Source organism: Bos taurus, chromosome 15 (assembly GCF_002263795.3).
Source record: "Bos taurus isolate L1 Dominette 01449 registration number 42190680 breed Hereford chromosome 15, ARS-UCD2.0, whole genome shotgun sequence".
In the NCBI taxonomy this organism is placed as follows: Eukaryota; Metazoa; Chordata; class Mammalia; order Artiodactyla; family Bovidae; genus Bos; species Bos taurus.
The window spans coordinates 81,856,927-81,880,817 of record NC_037342.1 but is presented as its reverse complement, the minus strand read 5'-3'; the positions used below and the strand labels follow the sequence as shown (position 1 = coordinate 81,880,817).

The following is a 23,891-nucleotide window of genomic DNA, read 5'->3' as shown; positions in this document are numbered from 1 at the left end:
TTAGGGCTCCAAAATCACTGCAGATGGTGACTGCAGCCATGAAATTAAAAGACTCTTACTCCTTGGAAGGAAAGTTATGACCAACCTAGATAGCATATTCAAAAGCAGAGGCGTTACTTTGCCAACAAAGGTTCCTCTAGTCAAGGCTATGGTTTTTCCTGTGGTCATGTATGGATGTGAGAGTTGGACTGTGAAGAAGGCTGAGTGCCGAAGAATTGATGCTTTTGAACTGTGGTGTTGGAGAAGACTCTTGAGAGTCCCTTGGACTGCAAGGAGACCCAACCAGTCCATTCTGAAGGAGATGAGCCCTGGGATTTCTTTGGAAGGAATGATGCTGAGGCTGAAACTCCAGTACTTTGGCCATCTCATGGGATGAGTTGACTCATTGGAAAAGACTCTGATGCTGGGAGGGATTGGAGGCAGGAGGAGAAGGGGACGCCAGAGGATGAGATGGCTGGATGGCATCACTGACTTGATGGACGTGAGTCTGAGTGAACTCCGGGAGTTGGTGATGGACAGGGAGGCCTGGCGTGCTGTGGTCCATAGGGTCACAAAGAGTCGGACACAACTGAGGACTGATCTGATAGAAAGTCAAACTGTAGAGTGAGACTATGTGATTGAACGCAGCTGTCGGAAATAAGAGATAGGCTACAGTATGCAGAGGGCATTAAACATCTCCTGGTAAAACAGACCATATTCTTGAAGTCAAATAAGGAGTAAGGGAGGATGTTTGAGTTTAGATTTAACTCTTAACCTAAGAGAAGAGGGAGATAAATGGCGGCATAGTGGGGATACTCAAGAGGATAATTATTCTAGAAGATGTGCATAGTCCATATCATGATTCCCTTGTATCTTTTGATATAGATGCCTTGTTGGAGGAACTGGAATACTCTACGTTCCAGGAAAGTGATGAATACTCCAAGGCAGCTTCTCCTCCCCTGGATCAGCATTCGAGAAAGGAGAGTAACCTTGATGAGACTTCAAAGGTCCCTTCCGTTCCTGATGACACGAATCCCTTTCCAGTAAGTTTTCATTTATCGAAGTATCTTGAATATACCTATTTGAGTGCATTTCTGAAAATTAATTGTATCTCAAATAAAATTATGCAAAAAGGAGAATCACATATCCAAGAGACAGAAAAAACCTTCTCCTTAAAAATTAAAAAAAAATTTTTTTTAAATGATAAAGGTGGTTGTTTTTGGAAAGAGGAGGAGCACTGAGAAAAGTATCATAGAAGAATAAGTCTTTGGAAACTTTTTTTTTCTTATTAGAGCCTGGAGCTGGCAGAGTATTGTGTAATTCACTTGGGATATTCTGATATCACCATTTGGGTATCAGACATGCATGTTGCAGTTTGATTGGAATGTCGCTCAGTAAGGCCAGAGATCACCTGGGCAAGGCCAGGTGACAGTTTAGCTAAATCTTGTCAGGATGGCTTTTTTAGGGTATTCACTTTCTGGCTCTTCTTTTCTGCTGAATATATTAGGAAATTCAATTATTTGTATATGCAGAGGTGAGGAAGCTCTAAGGAACCAACACAAAAAAACTACACTCAGGAAAGATTATGAATTAACCTCCCCGGAAATCCAATTTATTAACTTCTGGTTAGAATTTAAAGGATCAAGTAGAGCAGATATGAATAACATTTGTTGATACATGTTGATATATATCCTTCCCTATGGATAAGTCTACATGCATCTACTTTATAATTGGAAGCTTACTTGGTGAGAATGGGTTACTATAGGAGGAATCAAGAAGATGCTTTTCATATCTGGTGTTTCTGAACGATGATTTTTTTTCTTTTTGGCCACACTGTTCTGCATGTGGGATCTTAGTTTCCCGGCCAGGGTTTGAACCTGTGCGTCCTGCACTGGAAGAGCGGACTCGTAAGCACTGTAGCACAGGGAAGTCCCTGAACTACGGTATTCTGACCCATCCTTGCACACCATATGAAGTCACCAGTAGCACAGACTTGAAATCCGGGCCTGTGGGAAGGCTTCCTCTTTAACCGCTCTTCCTTCCAGCTATGCTGGTACAGTTTTCAGGACACACATTTCTCTCTTTTCTAGGGAGCCATTGTCTCTGTTCTCACTGTGAGGTATACCCATAGACTCCTAACTGGCCCCCTCACCTGACCCCCTGCAATTTCTTCTCCAAATTGCAGTCAGGATAATCCTGTAACACTTAAATCAGATCACCTCATTCTCCTACTCAGAACCCCGCGATGAATTCTCGTCTCATTTGCAGTAAAAAGCCACAGTCTTCACACCGACCTGATTCATGGGTGACCATATGTCTTGGTTCACTTGGAAGAACCTGGGTTTTTGCTTATTTTCTTGACATCCTCTTATTGACTTTACCTTTTACCCCAGATTTTCCATATTTTTGTGAAATTTTAAAAATTAGTATTAGCTTTAAAGTAAGCCAGCATGGATTATAAACCCCCATTTGGTTCTTCTGGCTTCTCTCACAGTCTCCTGTGGGAGTATATAAAACACATGTGCCGTGAGCGGAGTCCTTATTTTATTATTGCTGTTGTTCAGTCACTCAGTTCTGTCTGACCCTTTGCAGCCCCATGAACTGCAGCACGCCTGGCTTCCCTGTTCACGCTCTCCTGGAGCTTGCTCATACTCATGTCCATCGAGTTGGTGATGCCATCCAGCCATCTCATCCTCTTTCAGCCCCTTCTCCTCCTGCCCTCAATCTTTCCCCAAATCAGGGTCTTTTCAAATGAGTCAGCTCTTCACATCAGGTGGCCAAAGTATTGAAGTTTCAGCTTCAGCATCAGTCCTTCCAATGAATATTCAGGACTGATTTCCTTTAGGATGGACTGGTTGGATCTCCTTGCAGTCCAAGGGACTCTCAAGAGTCTTCTCCAACACCACAGTTCAAAAGCCTCAATTCTTTGTGCTCAGCCTTCTTTATGGTCCACCTCTCACATCCGTACATGACTACGGGAAAAACCATAACTTTGACTCTATGGACCTTTATCAGCAAAATGATGTCTCTGTGTAGATTCGTCATAGCTTTTTTTCCAAGGAGCAAGGATCTCTTAATTTCATGGCTGCAGTCACTGTCCACAGTGATTTTGGAGCCCAAGAAAACAAAATCTGTCACTGTTTCCATTTTTTCCCCATCTATTTGCCATGAAATGATGGAACCAGATGCCATGATCTTTGTTTTCTGAATGTTTAGTTTTAATTATAGCTGGATCTAATAGATGTGGTTTAGTCACTAAGTCATGATCGACTCTTGATGACCCCACAGACTGTAATCCACCAGGCTCCTCTGTCCATGGGATTCTCCAGGCAAGAACACTGGAGTGGGTTGCCATTTCCTCCTCCAGGGGATCTTTGCCACACAGGGATCGAGCCTGGCTCTTCTGCATTGTAGGTGAATTCTTTGCCAACTGAGCTACAAGCGAGGTCTAGGATCTAAGAGATGACTAATGACAATGACTAGTCTCTCATTTCCTGATCCTGTTAAGACAAAATCTAACTGGCAGCACCGTTTGGAGGGTGATACTCATGGTGCTGGCTTTTATAGCTAGAGCTCAAGCACAGCAGTCAGTGGCAGCTGACTCCTCTGGGTTTACGTGGTGGCAAGAAAAATGAGGAGATATTTTTTCCCCTGCTGGCCACCTGTCATAGCACTGCTTGTGCCCTGCTGTGGTCTGTGAGATCATCTGTGAGATGCAGAGAGTCTCCTCAGGGTCAGAGAGAAATACAGGAAACTATGGCTTAACGTCACACGCATCTTGCTGAGGAAACGGAGGCTGAGCACTCTTGCCACAGGGTACAGATCAGAGCACATCAGTCGCTCAGTCGTGTCCGACTCTCTGCGACCCCATGAATCGCAGCACGCCAGGCCTCCCTGTCCATCACCAACTCCCAGAGTTCACTCAGACTCACGTCCATCGAGTCGGTGATGCCATCCAGCCATCTCATCCTCTGTCGTCCTCTTCTCCTCCTGCCCCCAATCCCTCCCAGCATCAGAGTCTTTTCCAATGAGTCAACTCTTCGCATGAGGTGGCCAAAGTATTGGAGTTTCAGCTTTAGCATCATTCCTTCCAAAGAAATCCCAGGGCTGATCTCCTTCAGAATGGACTGGTTGGATCTCCTTGCAGTCCACAGTTCAAAAGCACCAATTCTTCACTGCTCAGCTTTCTTCACCGTCCAACTCTCACATCCATACATGACCACTGGAAAAACCATACCTTTGACTAGATGAACCTTTGTTGGCAAAGTAATGTCTCTGCTTTTCAATATCTAGGTTGGTCATAACTTTCCTTCCAAGGAGTAAGCGTCTTTTAATTTCATGGCTGCAGTCACCATCTGCAGTGATTTTGGAGCCCAGAAAAATAAAGTCTGACACTGTTTCCACTGTTTCCCCATCTATTTCCCATGAAGTGATGGGACCAGATGCCATGATCTTCGTTTTCTGAATGTTGAGCTTTAAGCCAACTTTTTCACTCTCCTCTTTCACTTTCATCAAGAAGCTTTTGAGTTCCTCTTCACTTTCTTCCATAAGGGTGGTGTCATCTGCATATCTGAGGTTATTGATATTTCTCCTGGCAATCTTGATTCCAGCTTGTGTTTCTTCCAGTCCAGCGTTTCTCATGATGTACTCTGCATATATTAAATAAGCAGGGTGACAATATACAGCCTTGACGTGCTCCTTTTCCTATTTGGAACCAGTCTGTTGTTCCATGTCCTGTTCTAACTGTTGCTTCCTGACCTGCATACAAATTTCTCAAGAGGCAGATCAGGTGGTCTGGTATTCCCATCTCTTTCAGAATTTTCCACAGTTTATTGTGATCCACACAGTCAAAGGCTTTGGTATAGTCAATAAAGCAGAGATAGATGTTTTTCTGGAACTCTCTTGCTTTTTCCATGATCCAGTGTTCTTGTTAAAGCAGTTTTATCACTGAGTGTATACTAAAGATGTTAGTTTTATTATTTGGTAATGTTTTTAAATTCTGTAATGAACACTTCCAGCAGCATTTGGCCCAAATCCAAACCAAAACCAAAACTACACGATTAACTGTCTCAATAAAGTTGATGTTTGGGACTCCTCTGGTGGTCCAGTGCTTAAGCATCTGCCCCCTAAGTGGGATCTATTTATGCTTAACTTTTGAAGTAGATCTTGATGCTTCTTCATAATATTTGTGTCTTCTAGTTTTTGAACCAACAATGATATTTCTACTCCCCGCTGCCCCATGTTGGATGATAAATATTAACAAAGTTGAACAAATACTTTGTGCAGAATACACCCTCATCATCATCTCTTCTTTTTAAAAAAGCTTTATGATTTATTTATTGGTTGTGCTGGGTCTTCATTGCTGCGTGTTGGTTTTTCTCTAGTTTCAGTGGGCTTTCTCTTGTCAAGGAACATGGGCTATAGGGAGTGCAGGCTTCAAGATTGGGGCACCTGGGCTCAGTATTTGTCCGAGGATTGAACCCGTGTTCCCTGCTTGGCAGGCAGATTCTTAACCACTGGATCACCAGAGGAGTCTGATCATCAACTTTCTTGAGACAATTAAATGTGTAGTTTTGGTTTTGAGAAGTTAATACTTAAGAAGAACGTGCCAGGTGATGATGCAGTATGTGAAGCTGCAGGAGGTGTGTTTACACGCCATTGTGATACACACCTTCCATACGGACCAAATGACTCTCCTCAATTAATTTTGCTCATTTTCAATTCTAAGTTTTCTTGTGCTTGTAACTAAAGTGAACTAGTGATAATTAATTGACTCCTTTTGCAAGCCACCAGATAATGTCAGATTAAATCAGTTAGAGGCCTCAATTAGAAACTTTAGTTCCAAATTGGTTTAATTGTTACAGCTCATTCAAAGGACCACAGAAAAGTACTTAGAAGTTTATTCTTCTGTCTAAAATGAAACATCTGATATTGCTAATGCCATTGTAAATTTAGTTGAAAGGTTCAACAATGGAGATCAATGTTGTTTTGAGGGGGTGATAATGCTGATACAAATTTTGATGGAGCACAGCCTAATGGTAAAATCAATGTTTTTTTCATACTTGAAAGCCTGTGGAGCAGATAGGTAGTTGGAACTGGTCGTGATGTGCACAAAATTCATGACTGCATCCAAATAAGCTTCTGTATTCTACCAATCAGAATAGAAACTGTGGTTCTTAAAATTTACAAAGTCTCTCTCTATATATATTTACACACAATCAGTGGAGAAGGAAATGGCAACCCACTTCAGTATTCTCGCCTGAGAAATCCCAAGGACAGAGGAGCCTGGTGAGCTACAGTCCGTGGGGTCACAAAGAGTTAGACATGCCTGAGCAACTTATCACATGTGCACACACACACACAATCAGGGTGTGTGTGTGTGAGTGTGTGTGTATCTCATCTACAAAACTTTTGTGACAGAAGCTGTTGTTGAATCTAAAAATATATATTAGCATGGCTGTATATATTTTCTCTATTCATTGCCTGCCATCAACTGGGTTTTAGAAATGTCTGAGCCTTTGAAAAGCAACTTTGTAAAGCAACCTCAGTGGAGGCCATGTTATGGGCAAAATCAGTTGGAAATATTTAATCAGATTATTTAATGCATGTAGCATGAAAATTCAGCTTTTGAAGTTTTTAAACAAGTTGCAATTATGTGCAACAAAGTTTGCAAAAAGGAAGTAGCTCAGATTTCTCCTTACAAAAGCCTGGGAGGAAATGAACCAATCAAAAGATGAGCCCTCAAACATTTTCATGACCTAACTTGAAAATCATGTTTTGGAAACATCTCAACTTTGATGGACCTCCTGATTTTAGTTGAATAAATTTATATTCCCATCAGAATGGGTTGAAATTGTGAAGGCCTATGATTTTGCAGTATCTACATTTGATGAAACGTTAGAAGGCATCATTTAAGACCTCTGTCTTGTAAAAATATCGAAGAAAGTTGTGCTGAATGGAGGCAGAAATACTGCACATGTGAAAATATTGGAGCTGAAATATTTACACATTTTAATACAAAAAATAGGATTGAGAATATCTTCCACTCAGCAGAATCTGCTCCAAACTTAAAGGTTCATCACCATCTAGACAGGGAGTATCTTCTCAATTAAAATTATTATGGGCTATGGAGAAACAGTGTCAACAATTTCAGATATATTAACGGTAAGACACAGCTTCAAAGAAGACTGCAATTTAATAAAAAGTGTAAAAATAAATAAGATCATGTTGAAAAAAGGCATTTTTTCAGAAAAATTTTAGCATCATGATGTTAAAGACAATGGCTAAGTAGCCAATTAAGATATGCATACATATATCTCAAAAATATTTACTTGTGCCATTTTAAAATGCTCAAGTAATCAATATAAAAAGTCTAAAAATTTTTTTGCTTTCATGTTCATAGCTATGTGTCATTTTAAAATGTTCTAGAAAATTTTATTTTGAGTAGAATTAGTTGATTGGTCTACCAATATGATAAAATAAAAATATTGGTCCATAAATACACATTTTAAAAATTAATGTAATATTAGTTATTTTTAGTACTCTCTTTCATTTGCAAGGACTTCCTTGGTGGCTCAGCTGGTAAAGAATCCGCCTGTAATGCCGGAGTCCTGGGTTGGATCCCTGGGTGGGAAGATCCCCTGGAGAAGGGAATAGCTACCCACTCCAGTGTTCTGGCCTGGAGAATTCCATGGACTGTATAGTCCATGGGGTCACCAAGAGCCGGACAGGACTGAGCGACTTCCACCTCACGTCACTCTCAAACGTGTCGCAGCCTGAATAATAAAGTATGTGTTCACCGACCTGCATGAACTGGGCCCTGACTTCTTGTCTCACTGGTGTGCTCTACTCAGGCCACGTAGGTGCTCGACCGCGGTGCCCGTGACATCTGCACAGAGTCCTCATTCCCTTAAGTCCTTGCCCAAGCACTCCTTCCCAACCAATATATCGGTGGACGCCATCCCTCCCGCTTTCCTCGTCTCCCTTGTTGTTGTTTGGTCTCTAAGGAGCGTCTGACTCTTTGTGACCCTAGACGATAGCCCCTACCAGGCTCCTCCATCCATGGGATCTCCAGGCAAGAATACTGGCATGGGTGGCCGTTTCCTTCTCCAGGGGAACTTCCTGACCCGGGGATCAAACCTGCATGTCCTGCGTTGGCAGGTGATTCTTTAGCAGTGAACCACCAGGGAAGCCCCTTTCTTATCTCCTACCCATCATCAATGTTTATTATTTTTTTACATATTAATCATATGTCTCTCACCACCGTAATGTAAGGCTCAGGAACAATTTCTATTCTTTTGTTTTGTTTTTTGACTCCTGCATCCCCTAGCCCTCACACCTGACAGGCACTTAATAAATATTTGCTCATGAAATAAACTACGGGTCAGCTACCCTTTAGAGTCACTCCTTATTTTTACCCGTGTGTTAAATTGAACCGCATTGTACTCTTCCCCGACTCCGTCCTGTATAGTTCCAGGGGCTTTGCCCTGACTCATGTTGTTTTGTGGTTCTTTTCTGAGAGGGGTGGCGTCCCTGTTTCAGTGCTTTGAGGGCGGGGTGGGTTGGGTGGTCCCTGTATTTGTTCACAAGCCAGCTACTGTGCTGAGCATTTGGCCTTTCTCTATGGGACGGCTGCTACTCCTCTGCCTTGTGAAAGATTTCACATATGCTGGTCGTCAGTCCCCTTTAGAAGCTCCAAACATCTTCTAACTCTGGCTGTGGGTAAGTACTAGGATTCTTTTTAAATTTATCTTTTATTAAAAAATTTTATTGAAGCGTAGTTGATCTACAATGTTGTGTTACTTCCTGATGTGCAGCAACGGGATTCAGTTATCATCTACACACATGTATGTATGGGGTCGCACAGAGTCGTGCACAACTGAAGTTACTTAGCAGCATGTATGTATTATCTATTTCTTTTTCATAGTCTTTGCCATGATGGTTTATCACAGGATACTGAATATAGCTCCCTGTGCTTTACCGCGGGACTTTGTTGTGTATCCAACATGCAAATAATGAGAAATTCATTCTTACTTCTTCTCTGTCACTTGCGTGTCTTAGGTGCAGCTTGTGTATACTACCGAAATCCAGGGACCCAATGTCTACAGGTATTTTTCTTTTTCATTAAATATTTTAAAATGAAGGATACTAGAGAATTGTTGTCAACCTATGTCTGGGCCATCATTTGCTTTCTCAAGTGTTTGTTACTAGCATTCCTATTTCCCGCCCCTCATTCCATGGTCTGTGAGCAGTGGTGGAATTCTGCCCGCTGACACGTGGTGGTTTCTCAGGGAGCCTGGCTTCCAGACGGGTCATCTTCTCATCCGCGCGGGTGGGCGCTGTTGTTTCCTAACCTCCTGACAAAATGTAAACAGCCCGAGTCACCACAGGTGCTACGACCCAGCTATTCCAGATACCGTGCTTCCGTTCACTAAAGAGAAAACAGCCAAAGAAATGTCAGCAAGACGCTGACAAAATCAGAGCCAGGATCAGGGCAGAACTAAGACAGTGGTTTCCATGGCAGATTGATGAATACATGTGGTTTTTGTTCTGTTGCTAAGTCGTGTCTGACTCTGCAACGCCATGGACTGCAACACGCCAGGCTCCTCTGTCCTTTACTGTCTCCCGGAGTTTGCTCAAATTCATGTCCATTGAGTCAGTGATGTCATCCAACCATCTCATCTTCTGTCGCCCCCTTCTCCTTTGCCTTCAATCTTTCCCAGCATCAGAGTCTTTTCCAATGAGCCGGCTCCTTGCATCAGGTGGCCAAAGTATTGGCGCTTCAGCTTCAGTAGCAATCCTTCCAATGAATTTTCAGGGTTACTCAACATTTATTTAGCGGTGGAGGGATTTCCTTTTAATAAAAGTTACATATTGCTGCAGATTCTACTTACTAAATGATTTTTTCTGGGCAAGGCAGAGTTTGACGATCTAAAAAATTAAAGGGCCACTGTTTCTGTTCATCAGACAGCATTCTGGGAAAGAAATCAAAGGGTTTAAAATGTAAATGCTAAAGCTTCACGCTTGGTGAAGAGAACTACACCACATTAGCGTGGTTTCACAATTGCAACCAGTAACTCACACGTGGCACAAAGATACAAGGAGGGCCTGTGCTCTCTTCTGAAGCCTTGGCACGACTTCCCATCTTAGGGGGCTTTCTGTTCATGTGAGAGTGAAGCCAACTTACTAATACCTATCGCCAGCTTATTCCAGTGCTAGGAAGCTGCCTGCTGGGTATGCCCCTTAGGCCTTCCCGTCTCTTTCCTTTGTAAAAAGAAAAAAAAAAAGCAAAACATTAAGTACGTGGTACACTGTAGCTTCTCGCTTAATATTTTTTTATATTGAAGAAACCAAGACTTGAATGGAAACGCTAGTAGACACAGGGATATCTAGTATGAAACCCAGCCCGACCGGCGGCCACTTTGCCCTATATCTGGCCTCGTGACCCGCTGACGGAGCGGCCTCCTAACTTCCGGGCGCCTTTCCTCTGAGTACAGATCTTTGGGGAGAAGGAAATGGCAGCCCACTCCAGTGTTCTTGCCTGGAGAATTCCAGGGGCAGAGGAGCCTGAAGGGGTCACAAAGAGTCGGACACGACTGAGTGACTCACACACACACACAGATCTTTGGGCCAGGAGAGCTGACCCCTGCGGGTGGGGTTTTACCAGCTCCAGGGCCGTAGGCTCCCACCGGCTGCAAACAGTGGAAGGCGCTGGGCGAGACTGGGCGGGGCGGGTGGGGTGCTGGGGGGAGAGGGGTGCAAGGCAAGGCCGTTTAGGGCGCGTGCTCGCCCAGGCTCTCTCTCCTCAGTGTCTCTCCTTTTACGGCTTCTGATTCCCTCCTCTGCCTGGGAACCTGGGCTCCCGGGGCTTGGTAACTTTGCCTCTGCGTTTTGTGCCTTTGACTAACGGCTTCTTGCTGAACCTGATCTCTGAGCTCCCTCGGTGTTTCCTGTCTGCTTCTGAGCTCTCCATCACCCGTGTAATTAAATTGCTGAATTAAATTCCTTCTGCTTACTCTCAGTCTTTGAATTTTCCTGAGCAGATCTCAATCGATGCAAATACCACTACTGAAGGATACTCACCATGTCGATCTGTGTAGGAGAGTGATATGAAATGCAGGTGACCTAGTCAATATGTAGCGGGCTGATCCAAACCCGGGGCTCATAAAATTCGGAGCCCACAAGGCTTCCGTGTGCAGATTCAGCATGAGACACAGAAGCAAGATTCCTGCTTGCTGTTTCCACCATTCCCTCTGACTTGCTTAAATTAACCAAACATTACTTTCAACCTTGAAAGTATGTTCAATACCAGGTGTGGATATAACAATACGATGATTTTTAGAAATACATCTTTTATATGACCCGAAATAATTTTAGTTAAGAGTAGGGAGGGACACTTCATAAACATATTGCAGAGGAATAAACAGGGGAAAAAATAAAGCCCTTCACTTGGTAAGTCTTGAACTCAACTTTTATATTTGTATTTTTTTATGGTTTATCATAGGATTTTTTTCTTAATTGGGGGATACTTGCTTTACAAAGTTGTGTTTGTTTCTGCTGAACAACAACGTGAGTTGGCTCTAAGTATACATATGTCTCCTCCCTCTGGATCCTTCCCCACTCCAGCCCACCGCTCTCGGTCATCACAGAGCACTGAGCTGAGATACCTGTACTATACAGCAAATCTGGTACCTTAGACCCCTCGGCCATCCTGACACCCCTGTTGGTATTATTAAGACCTCTGCATAATGAAATTGTTACTAATGGCATACTTACGTGCTTTATCACGTGGCATCCACGTAAAGAACCCGTCTGCCAGTGCAGGAGACTAAGAGACACAGGTTCAATCCCTGGGTTGGGAAGATCCCCTAGAGAAGGAGAAGAGTACCCACTCCAGTACTCTTGCCTGGAGAATCCCATGAACAGAGAAGCCTGGGTGCGGGGTGTGGCGCTACAGTCCAGGGGATCACAGAGAGTCAGACACAACAGAATCGACTTAGCAAGCACGCATCATCTTAGAGATGGAGGGAGAAATCAAAGGAGCTCTGAGTCTTTTCAGGAGCGTTTCCTATAGTGAAGTCATCATTGACACTTCAAGAGGTCTTTCCTTTCTTATTTAGAAGTTGATACTGTCGACTCAGTTACTCCTAGGGTATTATGACAACGATCTTTCTTTCTACGCTGCACTAGGCGTCTGGTTAGCAGCTAGAGAGAGGGACTCCCCTGGCAGGCAGCAGTTGAGGGCTTGCACTCCCAGTGCAGGGGGCGCAGGGCTGATCCCTGGCTGGGGGACTAGGACTCTGCATGCCACATAGCACAGCCAAAAAAAAAAAAAATGGGGGGAACTAACCAGTGAGAGTCCTTTCACTAAGAACAAGGATGCCCATCTGCGGGATGAACAGGTTTTTGGATTATACAGGGCGGCGTGAGAAGCTGCATTTGTTCTACGCTGGGACACAGGAAAGAGGTGTTCAGTCCTGCCACCTATTGTACTCCTAAGACACGTGCCTGTGGCAGCAGTTCCTGAGGGATTAAGACTGAAAAGAGTTGTGGGAGAGAGAGAGAGCTCCTTTGCACTGTGTCCTTGGAAACCTCCAAAGACTAAATCCGTCACTTGCATACCTGACCATTTTTGTTCTTCGAAAAAAATAAAAAAAAAACCCAAACTTGTGTCTGGCCGGAAGCCACATTGTACCTAAAGGACAAAGTCCTTTAAGAGGGGAAAAGATCCACTTCCTCCGACATTGCCCTTGCTGTTAGATGTTCAAATGTACGTGAGCCAGTAGCACATGTTGCACCCAAGAGACGGTCTTTTTTTGTTAAGAGAGGAAGATGTCCATCTTTCTTCTACTTTTTCCCTAGTTGATAAATATATAAAATAAGTAAAATAGTAAGATTTTTGTTGTCATGTATGAAAACACATTTAGTGAATGCTTTAGAATATTTGACTTTATTTATGGCTTTATGTGTGTGTGTGTGTGTCTCTCTCTCTCTCATATACACACACATAGTTTGGTGGGTTGTTAGCTAAGCTTCCTAATTAACTTGATGACAAACACTACTCCAGATTCCGTTACTTGTATAATGCAGTGATTCCACTTCTCAGGATGTACTCTGCGGAAGTGAAGATATCAAACATTTATTTAGCAGTGTTGACTACAACAGTGAAAATCAGAAACAATCTAGGTATCTAACAATAAATGATCAGTTCAATAGATTATAGCACACACTGTATAGCCTTTATACATCTTTCAGAAGATAATTTAGTGATAGAGAACACCAGCTGAGCAGTCTGCAGGCCCAGACTCTGATGTTTGCCTTTTATATAGGGTACAGCAAAGGCTTTAACGTCCCTACGCCCCAGTTTCTTCATCTGGGGGTAGTGCTGCTGCTGCTGCTAAGTCGCTCAGTCGTGTCCGACTCTGTGCGACCCCATAGACGGCAGCCCCCCAGGCCCCCCCGCCCCTGGGATTCTCCAGGCAGGAACACTGGAGTGGGGTTGCCATTTCCTTCTCCAATGCATGAAAGTGAAAAGTGAAAGGGAAGTCGCTCAGTTGCTCATCGCCTTCTCCGGGGGTAGTACTACTTACCTCTTACTGTTTTTATGAGGATTTAAAGAGAACCCATGTAAAACTCTTTACAGAGGGCCTAGTGTTATATACTGGAGAAGGCAATGGCACCCCACTCCAGCACTCATGCCTGGAAAATCCATGGACGGAGGAGCCTGGTGGGCTGCAGTCCATGGGGTCGCTAAGAGTCAGACACGACTGAGCGACTTCACTTTCACTTTTCACTTTCATGCATTGGAGAAGGAAATGGCAACCCACTCCAGTGTTCTTGCCTGGAGAATCCCAGGTTACAGGGAAGCCTGGTGGGCTGCCGTCTGTGGGGTCGCACAGAGTCGTACACGACTGAAGCGACTTAGCAGCAGCAGCAGCAATGTTCTATACACACTCAATAATTGTTAACTATTATGGTTGCAAAGGATAGATAAGGATGTGAATTAGGGGATGGGAAAAATGTTAACTCAAAAACATGAAGAAAACCAGTAATATTCAAATTTCCTAAAATCATACACAATCATAGAAGAGTGTAAAAACATAAGGCATCGTGTCTAGGGTGTTCAGTGCCTCTCAAAAGGAGGAGAATATGTGCTTTTATTTTTTTCTTTGTATTCCTCTGCAGTTTTAAATGGCAATCCACTCCAGTACTCTTGCCTGGAAAATCCCATGGACAGAGGAGCCTGGTGGGCTGCAGTCCATGGGGTTGCACAGAGTCGGACACGACTGAAGCGACTTAGCAGCAGCAGCAGTTTAAAAATGTTCTACATTTAACATTACTCATTTTATATTGAACATAATTTTTCATAGGACTCGCAACATTGTGACTATATTAATGTAGTATACCGTAAGTTACTTAATGGAATCGTAGTTGGTGAATGCGCGTGTGCGTGAGAATCGCGCTGCTGACGCCCAGCCTGCCGCTCCTGCCGTCTCACCGGCTTCTCTCAGTGTCTCTTTCCTAGGATAGCTGACCTTTGTTTTGAAAATATAACTTCACACACACAATTAGTTTATGAACTCACATATGTAAAAAGTCAAAGAGGTATCTTCTGCTTACTATTGTGTATAAACCTAAACCTGCTCTGAAAAATAGTCTTAAAAAAAAAAAAACCAAAGCAGAGAATTCCCTGGCTGTCCACCTGGCTGTCCAGTGCTTAGGACTCGCGCTTTCACTGCCGGGCTCAGCTTCAGTCCCTGGTCAGAGAACTAAGATTCCGCAAGGCTCGCAGCGCAGCCAAACGCAAACCAAAAAACGTGAGACAAACCGGAAATATCCAGGGTGAGCTGCGAGACCACCTCCAGCAGCGTCTCTCCTCCCACCACCTAATTACCAGCTCGATAGGTAACTGCTGCCAGGCCTGTCTTCTTACAGATTTGTGTGTGCAGCTCCAGACTTATGGATCCGTGTTTCTGAAATGATGTCCATGGAAGGAGAGTTTTCATATTGTTCTGGGCCTTGGTTTTTAAGTTAGCAGTATAAATTAGAAGTCTTCCTTAGTTCATATAAATCTGTTGACATTTTTTTTTTAGCCACAGGGTATTTTATAGTGTGGGTGGACCATAATTTATGTGACTGTATCTCCATTTAGTTTTAATTTGCTCATAAGACTATACTGCTTCTGTGTTTCAAGGAATGTCTTTGTGTATGTATCTTTATAGATATGTCCAATTTTTCTGTAGGATAGGGTCTCAGAAGTAAAATTGCTGAATTGGTCTAGTTTTAGTCCTATCTAAGGGGTTAGTGGATCTAACCAGGTGGCACAGTGGGAAAGAACCCACCTGCCAATGCAGGAGAACCTGCAAGAGATGCAGGTTCAATCCCTGGGTCAGGAAGATCCCTTGGAAAAGGAAATGGCAACCCACTCCAGTGTTCTTGCCTGGAGAACCCCACGGACAGAAGAGCCTGGCGGGCTACAGTCCACGGGGTCGCAAAGAGTCAGAGATGACTGAAGTGACTTAGCATGCATGCAAAGGGCTAATAGTTAAAACTGCATTTTCTGGAATTTTAGGCACTGTCTAACACTTATTTGAGTTTTGGTGTGTTAGTTTGATTTTTTTCTTTCCTCCTTACAGTGAGATTCAAGAGCCAAAGGAATCACCACCAGCTTCTAAAACCTCAGCAGCCGCACAGTTGGATGAGCTGATGGCGCATCTGTGTGAGCTGCAGCATCAGGTGAGCTGGGATGCAGCCCGCAGGGCTTCTCTCTGTGGACCTCCGCCCTGCCCTCCCGCTTCAGAAACTCCCCCAAGTCCTTACTGATTCTGCCGGACTCAGTTTAACTCAGTGGATGAGCTCACTGAAGTGTAGCTGATTTACAGTGTGTTGAATTTGTTTCCGGTGTTCAGCAGAACGATTCAGTTCTGTATCTCCACCTATATCTCTATCTGACTTTTTCCTGTTAGAGGTTATTACAAAATATTGAGCATGGTTCCCTGTGCTGTACAGTGGTAGGTCCTTGTTGGTTATCTGTTTTATATATAGGAATGTGTCCATGGTAATCCCAAACTCCTAATTTATCCCTCCCACCCTTTACCCCCAAATGTGCTAAGCAGCTTCAGTCATGTCCGACTCTCTGTGACCCCATGGACCGTAGCCCACCAGGCTCCTCTGTCCATGGGATTCTCCAGGCCAGAAGACTGGAGTGGTTGTCATTTCCTCCTCCAGGGATCTTCCCGACCCAGGGATCGAACCCTCGTCTCTTACATTTCCTGCATTGGCAGGCAGTTCTTTGTCATTAGCACCACCTGGGAAGCCTTTTACCCGCTTGGTAACCGTAATTTTTTTTTTTTAGTCTATGGGTTTATTTCTGTTTTGTATATAAGTTTATTTGTGCTGAGTTTTTTTTAGATGTCTTATCTGGATATAAAAGACTCTGTGATACAGGTTCTGATTTCAAGGGGCTTGGAGTGTGCTTAATAAAATGAGATATAAAACGAGGTGACATTTATTAGACTAAAAGACAGACTGTTTGCCACTAAAGCTGGATAAAGTGTGGAAGGGCTGTTAAAGAGACCTCCCTGAGTAAGATAGAGGAGACCCATGGCAAGCTGGAGCATAGCAAGGGAGCGCAAGCGTGGCTTTGAAAGGAAGGATGAGTCCTAAACTCTTACTGAGAGAAAACCCACCCCTCTTGGTCTAGTCTCTGGGCTTCCCTGGTGGCTCAGTTGGTAAAGATATGCCTGCAATGCGGGAGACCCGGGTTTGATCCCTGGGTCAGGAAGATCTTCTGGAGAAGGAAATGACAACCCACTCCAGTACTCTTGCCTGCAGAATCCCATGGACAGAGGAACCTGGAGGCTACAGTCCACAGGGTCGCAAGAGCTGGACACGACTGAGCCACTAAACCACCACCGCCACCATAGCTGATCAGCAGTGTGCTAATTTCAGGTGCCCAGCAAAGTGATTCAGTTATATACACACGGACCCTTTTCAAATGCTTTTCCCATTTAGGTTATTGAACTAGAATTCTTAAGGTAGAGAATCCAACCATTCTGAATTGGTTGGGGTATTTGATACGCACACTTGAAGTGACTATGAAGTAATTTCAAGGCAGTGTATAAAAATGTGTGTGACTTGAAGGGCAGGAATCTTATCTCTGTGGCTCACCTTTGGCTTTCCAGTGCTGTTTCTGATGCATTATGAGTAATGCATATTATTAGAGAGACAATGAATAAATATTAGAAACAAGTTTTTTTTAATATTTACAATAAAGCTGAGTGCATTCCTCATCGCATTGTATATCTGAAAATTGTTGTTTAGTTGCTAAATCATGCCAACTGTTTTAAAACCCCATAGACTATAGCCCACCAGGAGCCTTTGTCCTTGGGATTTCCCAGGCAAGAATACTGGCGTGGGTTGCTATTTCCTTCTCCAGGGGATCATTCAGACTCCAGAATGGAACCTGCATCTCCTGAAGCGGCAGGCAGATTCTTTACCACTGAGCCACCAGGGAACCCCATATCTGAAAATACTAGAAAAAAAAAATCTACATTAACAGTTTTTATTGTGTGATGTTTTAAAATTGATTTAACGTGTGTCTTAGTTTGTTTACATTTAAAAATTTATGTTTATTTTTTGAATTAGCCATATCTTTCAGTTCAGTTCAGTCGCACAGTTGTGTCCGATTCTTTGCAACCCCATGAATTGTAGCACACCAGGCCTCCCTGTCCATCACCAACTCCCGGAGTTCACTCAGACTCACATCCATCGAGTCAGTGATGCCATCCAACCATCTCATCCTCTGGCATCCCCTTCTCCTCCTGCCCCCAATCCCTCCCAGCATCAGAGTCTTTTTCAATGAGTCAACTCTTCCCATGAGGTGGCCAAAGTATTGGAATTTCAGTTTTAGCATCATTCCTTCCAAAGAACACCCAGGACTGGTCTCCTTCAGAATGGACTGGCTGGATCTCCTTGCAGTCCAAGGGACTCTCAAGAGTCTTCTCCAACACCACAGTTCAAAAGCATCAATTTTTCAGTGCTCAGCTTTCTTCACAGTCCAACTCTTACATCCATACATGACCACTGGAAAAACCATAGCCTTGACTTTGTTGGCAAAGTAATGTCTCTGCTTTTCAATATGCTATTTAGGTTGGTCATAACTTTCCTTCCAAGGACTAAGCATCTTTTAATTTCATGGCTGCAATCACCATCTGCAGTGATTCTGGAGCCCAGAAAAATAAAGTCTGACACTGTTTCCACTGTTTCCCCATCTATTTCCCATGAAGTGATGGGACCAGATGCCATGATCTTCATTTTCTGAATGTTGAGCTTTAAGCCAACTTTTTCACTCTCCTCTTTCACTCTCATCAAGAGGCTTTTTAGTTCCTCTTCACTTTCCACATATCTGAGGTTATTGATATTTCTTCCGGCAATCTTGATTCCAGCTCGTGCTTCTTCCAGCCCAGCGTTTCTCATGATGTACTCTGCATAGAAGTTAAATAAGCAGGGTGACAATATACAGCCTTGACGTACTCCTTTTCCTATTTGGAACCAGTCTGTTGTTCCGTGTCCAGTTCTAACTGTTGCTTCCTGACCTGCATAGAGGTTTCTCAAGAGGCGGGTCAGGTGGTCTGGTATTCCCATCTCTTTCAGAATTTTGCACAGTTTATTGTGATCCACACAGTCAAAGGCTTTGGATAGCCATACCTTTACACTGTACAAAAATCCAGAGTACAACAGTGTTCAGTGAAGTGTTCCCAGCCATCCAGTTCTGCCCCCTGGAGGTATTCAGTATTTTCTATTTTTCACATAATCCTTTCAGAAGCACTCTGAAATATACCAGCAAATAGATGTAATTGTATATATAGACACAGACACATTGCTGTGTTTTTACTTAGTTATTTTCAGGCCTTTTCGATGTTAACCTTTAGAACACGAATTTCTTGAGCATGAACTAACATTATATAATAGGAGAGGGAGGAAGTGTGTCAAATGATAAGTTTCTCGAAGGAAAATGAGCATTTTGCTTAGTGAGATGGTGGGAGGTTGTCCCAGGCAGAGGCCTGAAGCAAAGGGAGCACTTTCTGGAGACTGCGGGGAGCCTGGCTGGCTGTACACAGTGGGGGCTTTTCCTGAGTAATCCAAGATGAAACGGGAAAGGTGAAGTGGGGCAGTGGGCGGAGACGCTGCGACTTCAGCGCCGCAGGCCGTGGAGAAGCACCACAGCCCCCTGGTCCGGAAGGCGCGGTCCTCTGGAAACTGGGAGTTGAGAGAGACGAGCTGGGCAACGGTTCTGTCACTCAAAGTCTCCCTGTTGAATGTTTTATCGCAGCTGCATTGGAGTTTCCCTTTAATAAATCCAACCGGCCACCAAGTTTTATCTGACCACCTCTCACCACCTTCTCCACCGTCACTGGGCCAAGTCATCTCCGATCCCAGCTGTGTTGAAAGTCTCCTGCCTAACGAGCGCCTCTGATGCCTCTTGCTTTGTCCATACCTAATTCCTCACTCAGCTAGCGCAGGGATCTTGTGAATAAGATTCTTTCCCTCTCACGCTTGAAGCGCCCTAATGGTTCCATCACCCTTGGAATAAAACCTGAGCTTTATTAAGTAATAACAATTATTTATTTTTATTAATAAAACCGAAGCTTTGTCCTGCGGGCTCTGTGTGATCATTGCCTCTTTTTCCATTGTTTTCTCCTGCCTCACTCATCTGCACTCCCTCTGTTCTAGCCTCCTGACCTCTTTTTACTTTTTATGTGTCAGACTATCTCATCCCTCTGGGCCTTCCTTCCCCCTAGAATGCTGTTCTCACAATTATCAATATTTCTGTGTCTCAGTAAATCACTCAAATATCTGCTCAGGTATCAGCTCCTTAACCTTCTCGGATTCCCCTCATCTGAATCCATTCTTCCTCACCATCCCACTCTCTTTTGTCTCAATATATAATTCATATCTCTAACCTGACATCATATCGTCTGTTATTTCTTTAATTGCTTACTGTCTGTTACTCAGAGAAAATAAATTCCATGAGGGCAGACACTTGGTTAGTCTTGAGAACTGCTCTGCACCACGAGCCTAGAACAGTGAGTGGCAGAAATTAGCTGCCCAATAAACACTGCAACATAAATACATAAAAAGATGAATTGTTGACCTGCAGTCATCACAAGAGATAAGGTATCCTCTTCCTATGTTCAATTTCCTACTGCCAGAAGAGATTGGCAAACAGGAAGACTAGTCAGAGTTCATTCAGCCTGAGGAACTTAGAGTGAAAGGGAGATGAAAGCTTTTTTTTTTTTTGGTGTTGCAATGTTAGATTCTTCCAGCGCCTTGGAGGAAGTTCAGGGAAAGACTAAGAGATAGTGCAGAAGATGCCAGTGAGGCTGACTCTCTTTGTGGTTCTCTTCTTGGTACAGGTTACAGCGAAAGCAGATGCCAGCAAGAAACCCGTATCCGACAGTCAGGATCACAAGGCCTCCCTGGACTCCATGCTGGGGGGCTTGGAGCAGGACTTGCAGAACCTGGGAATTGCCACAGTACCCAAGGGGCACTGTGCCTCCTGCCAGAAACCGATCGCTGGAAAGGTGGGGCGGGCCAACACACTGATGCTACGGCCATCCATGTCTGTGTGTGTTCGTCTCCACCCTCCAAGGACTGCTCTTTCTTCTTATGACCTAAGACGATGTAGTGATACTTACCAATCCTTCACAGTGCTCCGGGTGTGGGACTAAGCACCGTACAAGTCTTCTTTTATCTAATGGTTGCATTATCCCTTCAATCCTGAATTGGGAAGAGCCCCTGGAGGAGGGCATGGCAGCCCACTCCAGTGTTCTTGCCTGGAGAATCCCATGGACAGAGGAGGCTGGTGGGCTACAGTCCATGGGGTCACAGAGAGTCAGACACGACTGAATGACTGAGCACGCATGCACGCATACACACAGCCCTTCAATGGTTGCAAGCTCTTTGTAAAGAAGAGGAAACTGAGGGCCCAGGGTCATTAACTGACATATCCAAGGTCTAGTAAGAGGTCGATGTAAGATCCAAATCCAGGAGACTCTGGCTTGAGAGTTCAAGCTCATAACCATTTTCCTCTACTGCCTTATGGAGAATAATTTTCCCTCTGCTCCCTTGGTTCAAATCTTCCCAGTGCAAAGTGACTAATTATGACTTTCAGCTGCTCCCAGAATCATAGCATGACCACAAATTCCTGCTTGGGCACCATCCTTCATCCAAAGCATTATAAAGGGCGTCGAGACCTGACTTTCCACAGGGTGTGAGATGAGGTGTCCAGATCAGAGGAATAAAAACTGTCATTGGTCTCCTGTTCCCGGGATCCCTTCCAGGCCAAGCATGTCGTCTGTCACCACTGTGCTCTATTTTGTGTCTGTAATTTTCTGGGGCAGTATAGCAGAGTGAGCGTTTATTAAGTTGGGAAAGCGGACACCATGCCATTATCCGTGAAGTGTGGGCCACAGGTGGAGAAGGGAATAGCAGCCCACTCCAGTACTCTTGCCTGGAGAATCCCAGGGACACAGGAGCCTGGCCGGCTGCAGTCCACGGGGTCACAGACGGTCGGACACGACTGAGCGACTCACACATACACACATACCCACAGGCCGCGTGAGTGCACCCGAGGTCTTGGCCTCAGTGTGGCGTAACTGCAGGGGGTGTCGTTTCCATGGATGCTGTTGAAAGAGCACGCCCCAGAGTCTTGCACACTGCGGACCCCCGAGTGCCCGGGCCCCCACGCCAAGCTTTGCTTCACCCTCCAGGTGATCCACGCACTGGGGCAGGCGTGGCATCCCGAGCACTTCGTGTGCGCCCACTGCAAAGCGGAGATCGGCTCCAGCCCCTTCTTCGAGCGGAGCGGCCTGGCCTACTGCGCTGAGGACTACCACCATCTCTTCTCTCCGCGCTGTGCGTACTGCGCGGCTCCCATCCTGGACGTGAGTGAGCCCGCTGCCCCCGCCTTCGCGCAGTTTTTGTTAGAGCCCGGCTCGTGTTTTACAGCTCTGCAGCCTCCTAATCACTCTCCGTTGCTTTTCCAGAAAGTGCTGACGGCCATGAACCAAACCTGGCACCCCGAGCACTTCTTCTGCGCTCACTGTGGAGAGGTGTTCGGTGAAGAAGGTACGGCCCGGCTGGTTAGCAGGGCTTTTCCCTGATCTTCTCTGCTGGTCCTGGTTCCTGCCTCGACCACCCAGGTGCCCATTGCGGTACCAAACGCCATCCCTTCCAACCTGATCTGACATAGATACCTTTTGCTTAAATGAAAATTTTAAATCAAAATCATACAAATGCATAGTTTAAAATGCAAATACTACGCCAAGAGTAATATTAAAAAACACTCCTTTGCTTTTCCTTTTTCCACCCCCAAGTCCAGTTCTCCTCTCTAAATATTTTAACTTCTTCTGTTACTTACTTGTGGGGCTTTCCAGGCGGCGCTAGTGGTAAAGAACCTGCCTGGCGATGCAGGAGACGCAGGTTCCATCCCTGGTTCGGGAAGATCCCCTGGAGGAGGGCGTGGCACCCCGTTCTTGCCTGGAGAATCCCATGGACAGAGGAGCCTGGCAGGCTGTAGTCCGTGGGGTTGCAGAGTCGGACATGACTGAGTGACTAAGCACAGCACAGCACATTATTTACTTGTATATTTTAGACAGTATATTCCTCTGTATTGATTTTTTGTCCAATTTTAGCCATTACATGTTAACTTTCTACCAAGACAGATAAGGATTTAGAAATGTTATTACTCCTCCACCCACCCCCAACATAATTCCCCTCCCCTATTCTCTCAGTTATAATTAGGTCATAGTTATAAGTCAGATCAGTATTCAGTGTGTACATGTGGACATTCACATAAATATTGCTCACCACTGAGTCATGTAACACATGGTGATACAGTACAGGGAGGATTTGGGGTTCGTCTGCCTGGTTCAGACCTGGGCTGTGGCATTTATAGCCATACAGTGTTAAAGGGATCTTTGGAGCTTACTTTGCTCATGAGTAAAATGGACCTAATAATAATGCTTACTTTAGGACTTCCCTCGTGGTCCAGTGGTTAAGACTCTGCGCTTCCTATGCAGGAACGTGGGTTTGATTCCTGGTTGGGAATCGAAGCTCTCACATGCCATGGTGGCATGACCAAAAAGATTTTTTTTTAAGTAAGGAAAAATGATAATGCTTACTGTATAGGGTCATTATGAGGATTTTAAGAGACAATATCAATGTAGTGTTTGCAACAGTGCCTGGCACATGAAGATGACAAAGATGACGATCAATATCATGGTGTCCTTTTCATACACATGTGTTATTTCCTGAAATTAACATCTGGATCCCTTTTTCATTAGCTTAATTCTCATTGTAATTATCACTAATTTATCTGACACAGCTGCGGAATCCTTCTCAAAATGGTCATCCACTTCTGGTAATACGTCAGTTCCATTCGTTTCTTTTTTTTTTTCTTGGAGATATCTGTCCAGGAGACTTTCATCCTTCTGCTCCAGCCTGCCTGCTGAGAAGCAATACTTTATCTCGGGAATCCCTTGTACTAAATCCTTTCCTCCATCTTTGAATATGTATTATTGCTTTTATTTTGGTGGAGCACACCCTCCAGTACCTCCTGGTAGAAACTTTGAAACCTTGAGCATCTGAAAATATCTTGTCTGCCTTAAGTGTCCTGGACATAGAATTCTAGGTAGAAGCAATTTCCCTCATCATTCTGAAGACAGTGCTTCACTGTCTTCCTGCCTCCGTGGCTGAAAGTTTTTTATTAAGATTTTGTTCTTGTTCCTGACCCTTTCTGTGTGACAAGTTTTGCCCCTGTTGCAGGCTTTTTACTCCCTTCTGTTTTCTGCATTGTCTTGATTTTTCTTTCCTGACTTCTTCTTTTTATGTTTGTTTTGAACCAATAT

At 44.3% G+C, this 23,891-nt stretch overlaps 1 protein-coding gene across 3 annotated transcripts in view; it reads left to right on the top strand.

Annotated features, from left to right (window-relative positions):
• Positions 1–23,891, top strand: part of LPXN (leupaxin) — a 41,635-nt gene that overhangs the window by 6,381 nt on the left and 11,363 nt on the right. For 2 of the 3 annotated variants that reach the window (XM_010812935.4, XM_024975207.2), the window contains exons 2-6: positions 865–1,022; positions 15,615–15,714; positions 20,397–20,564; positions 21,753–21,926; positions 22,029–22,110. In XM_010812935.4, the coding sequence (XP_010811237.1) occupies positions 865–1,022; positions 15,615–15,714; positions 20,397–20,564; positions 21,753–21,926; positions 22,029–22,110 (682 nt within the window). 3 annotated transcript variants of the gene reach the window in all.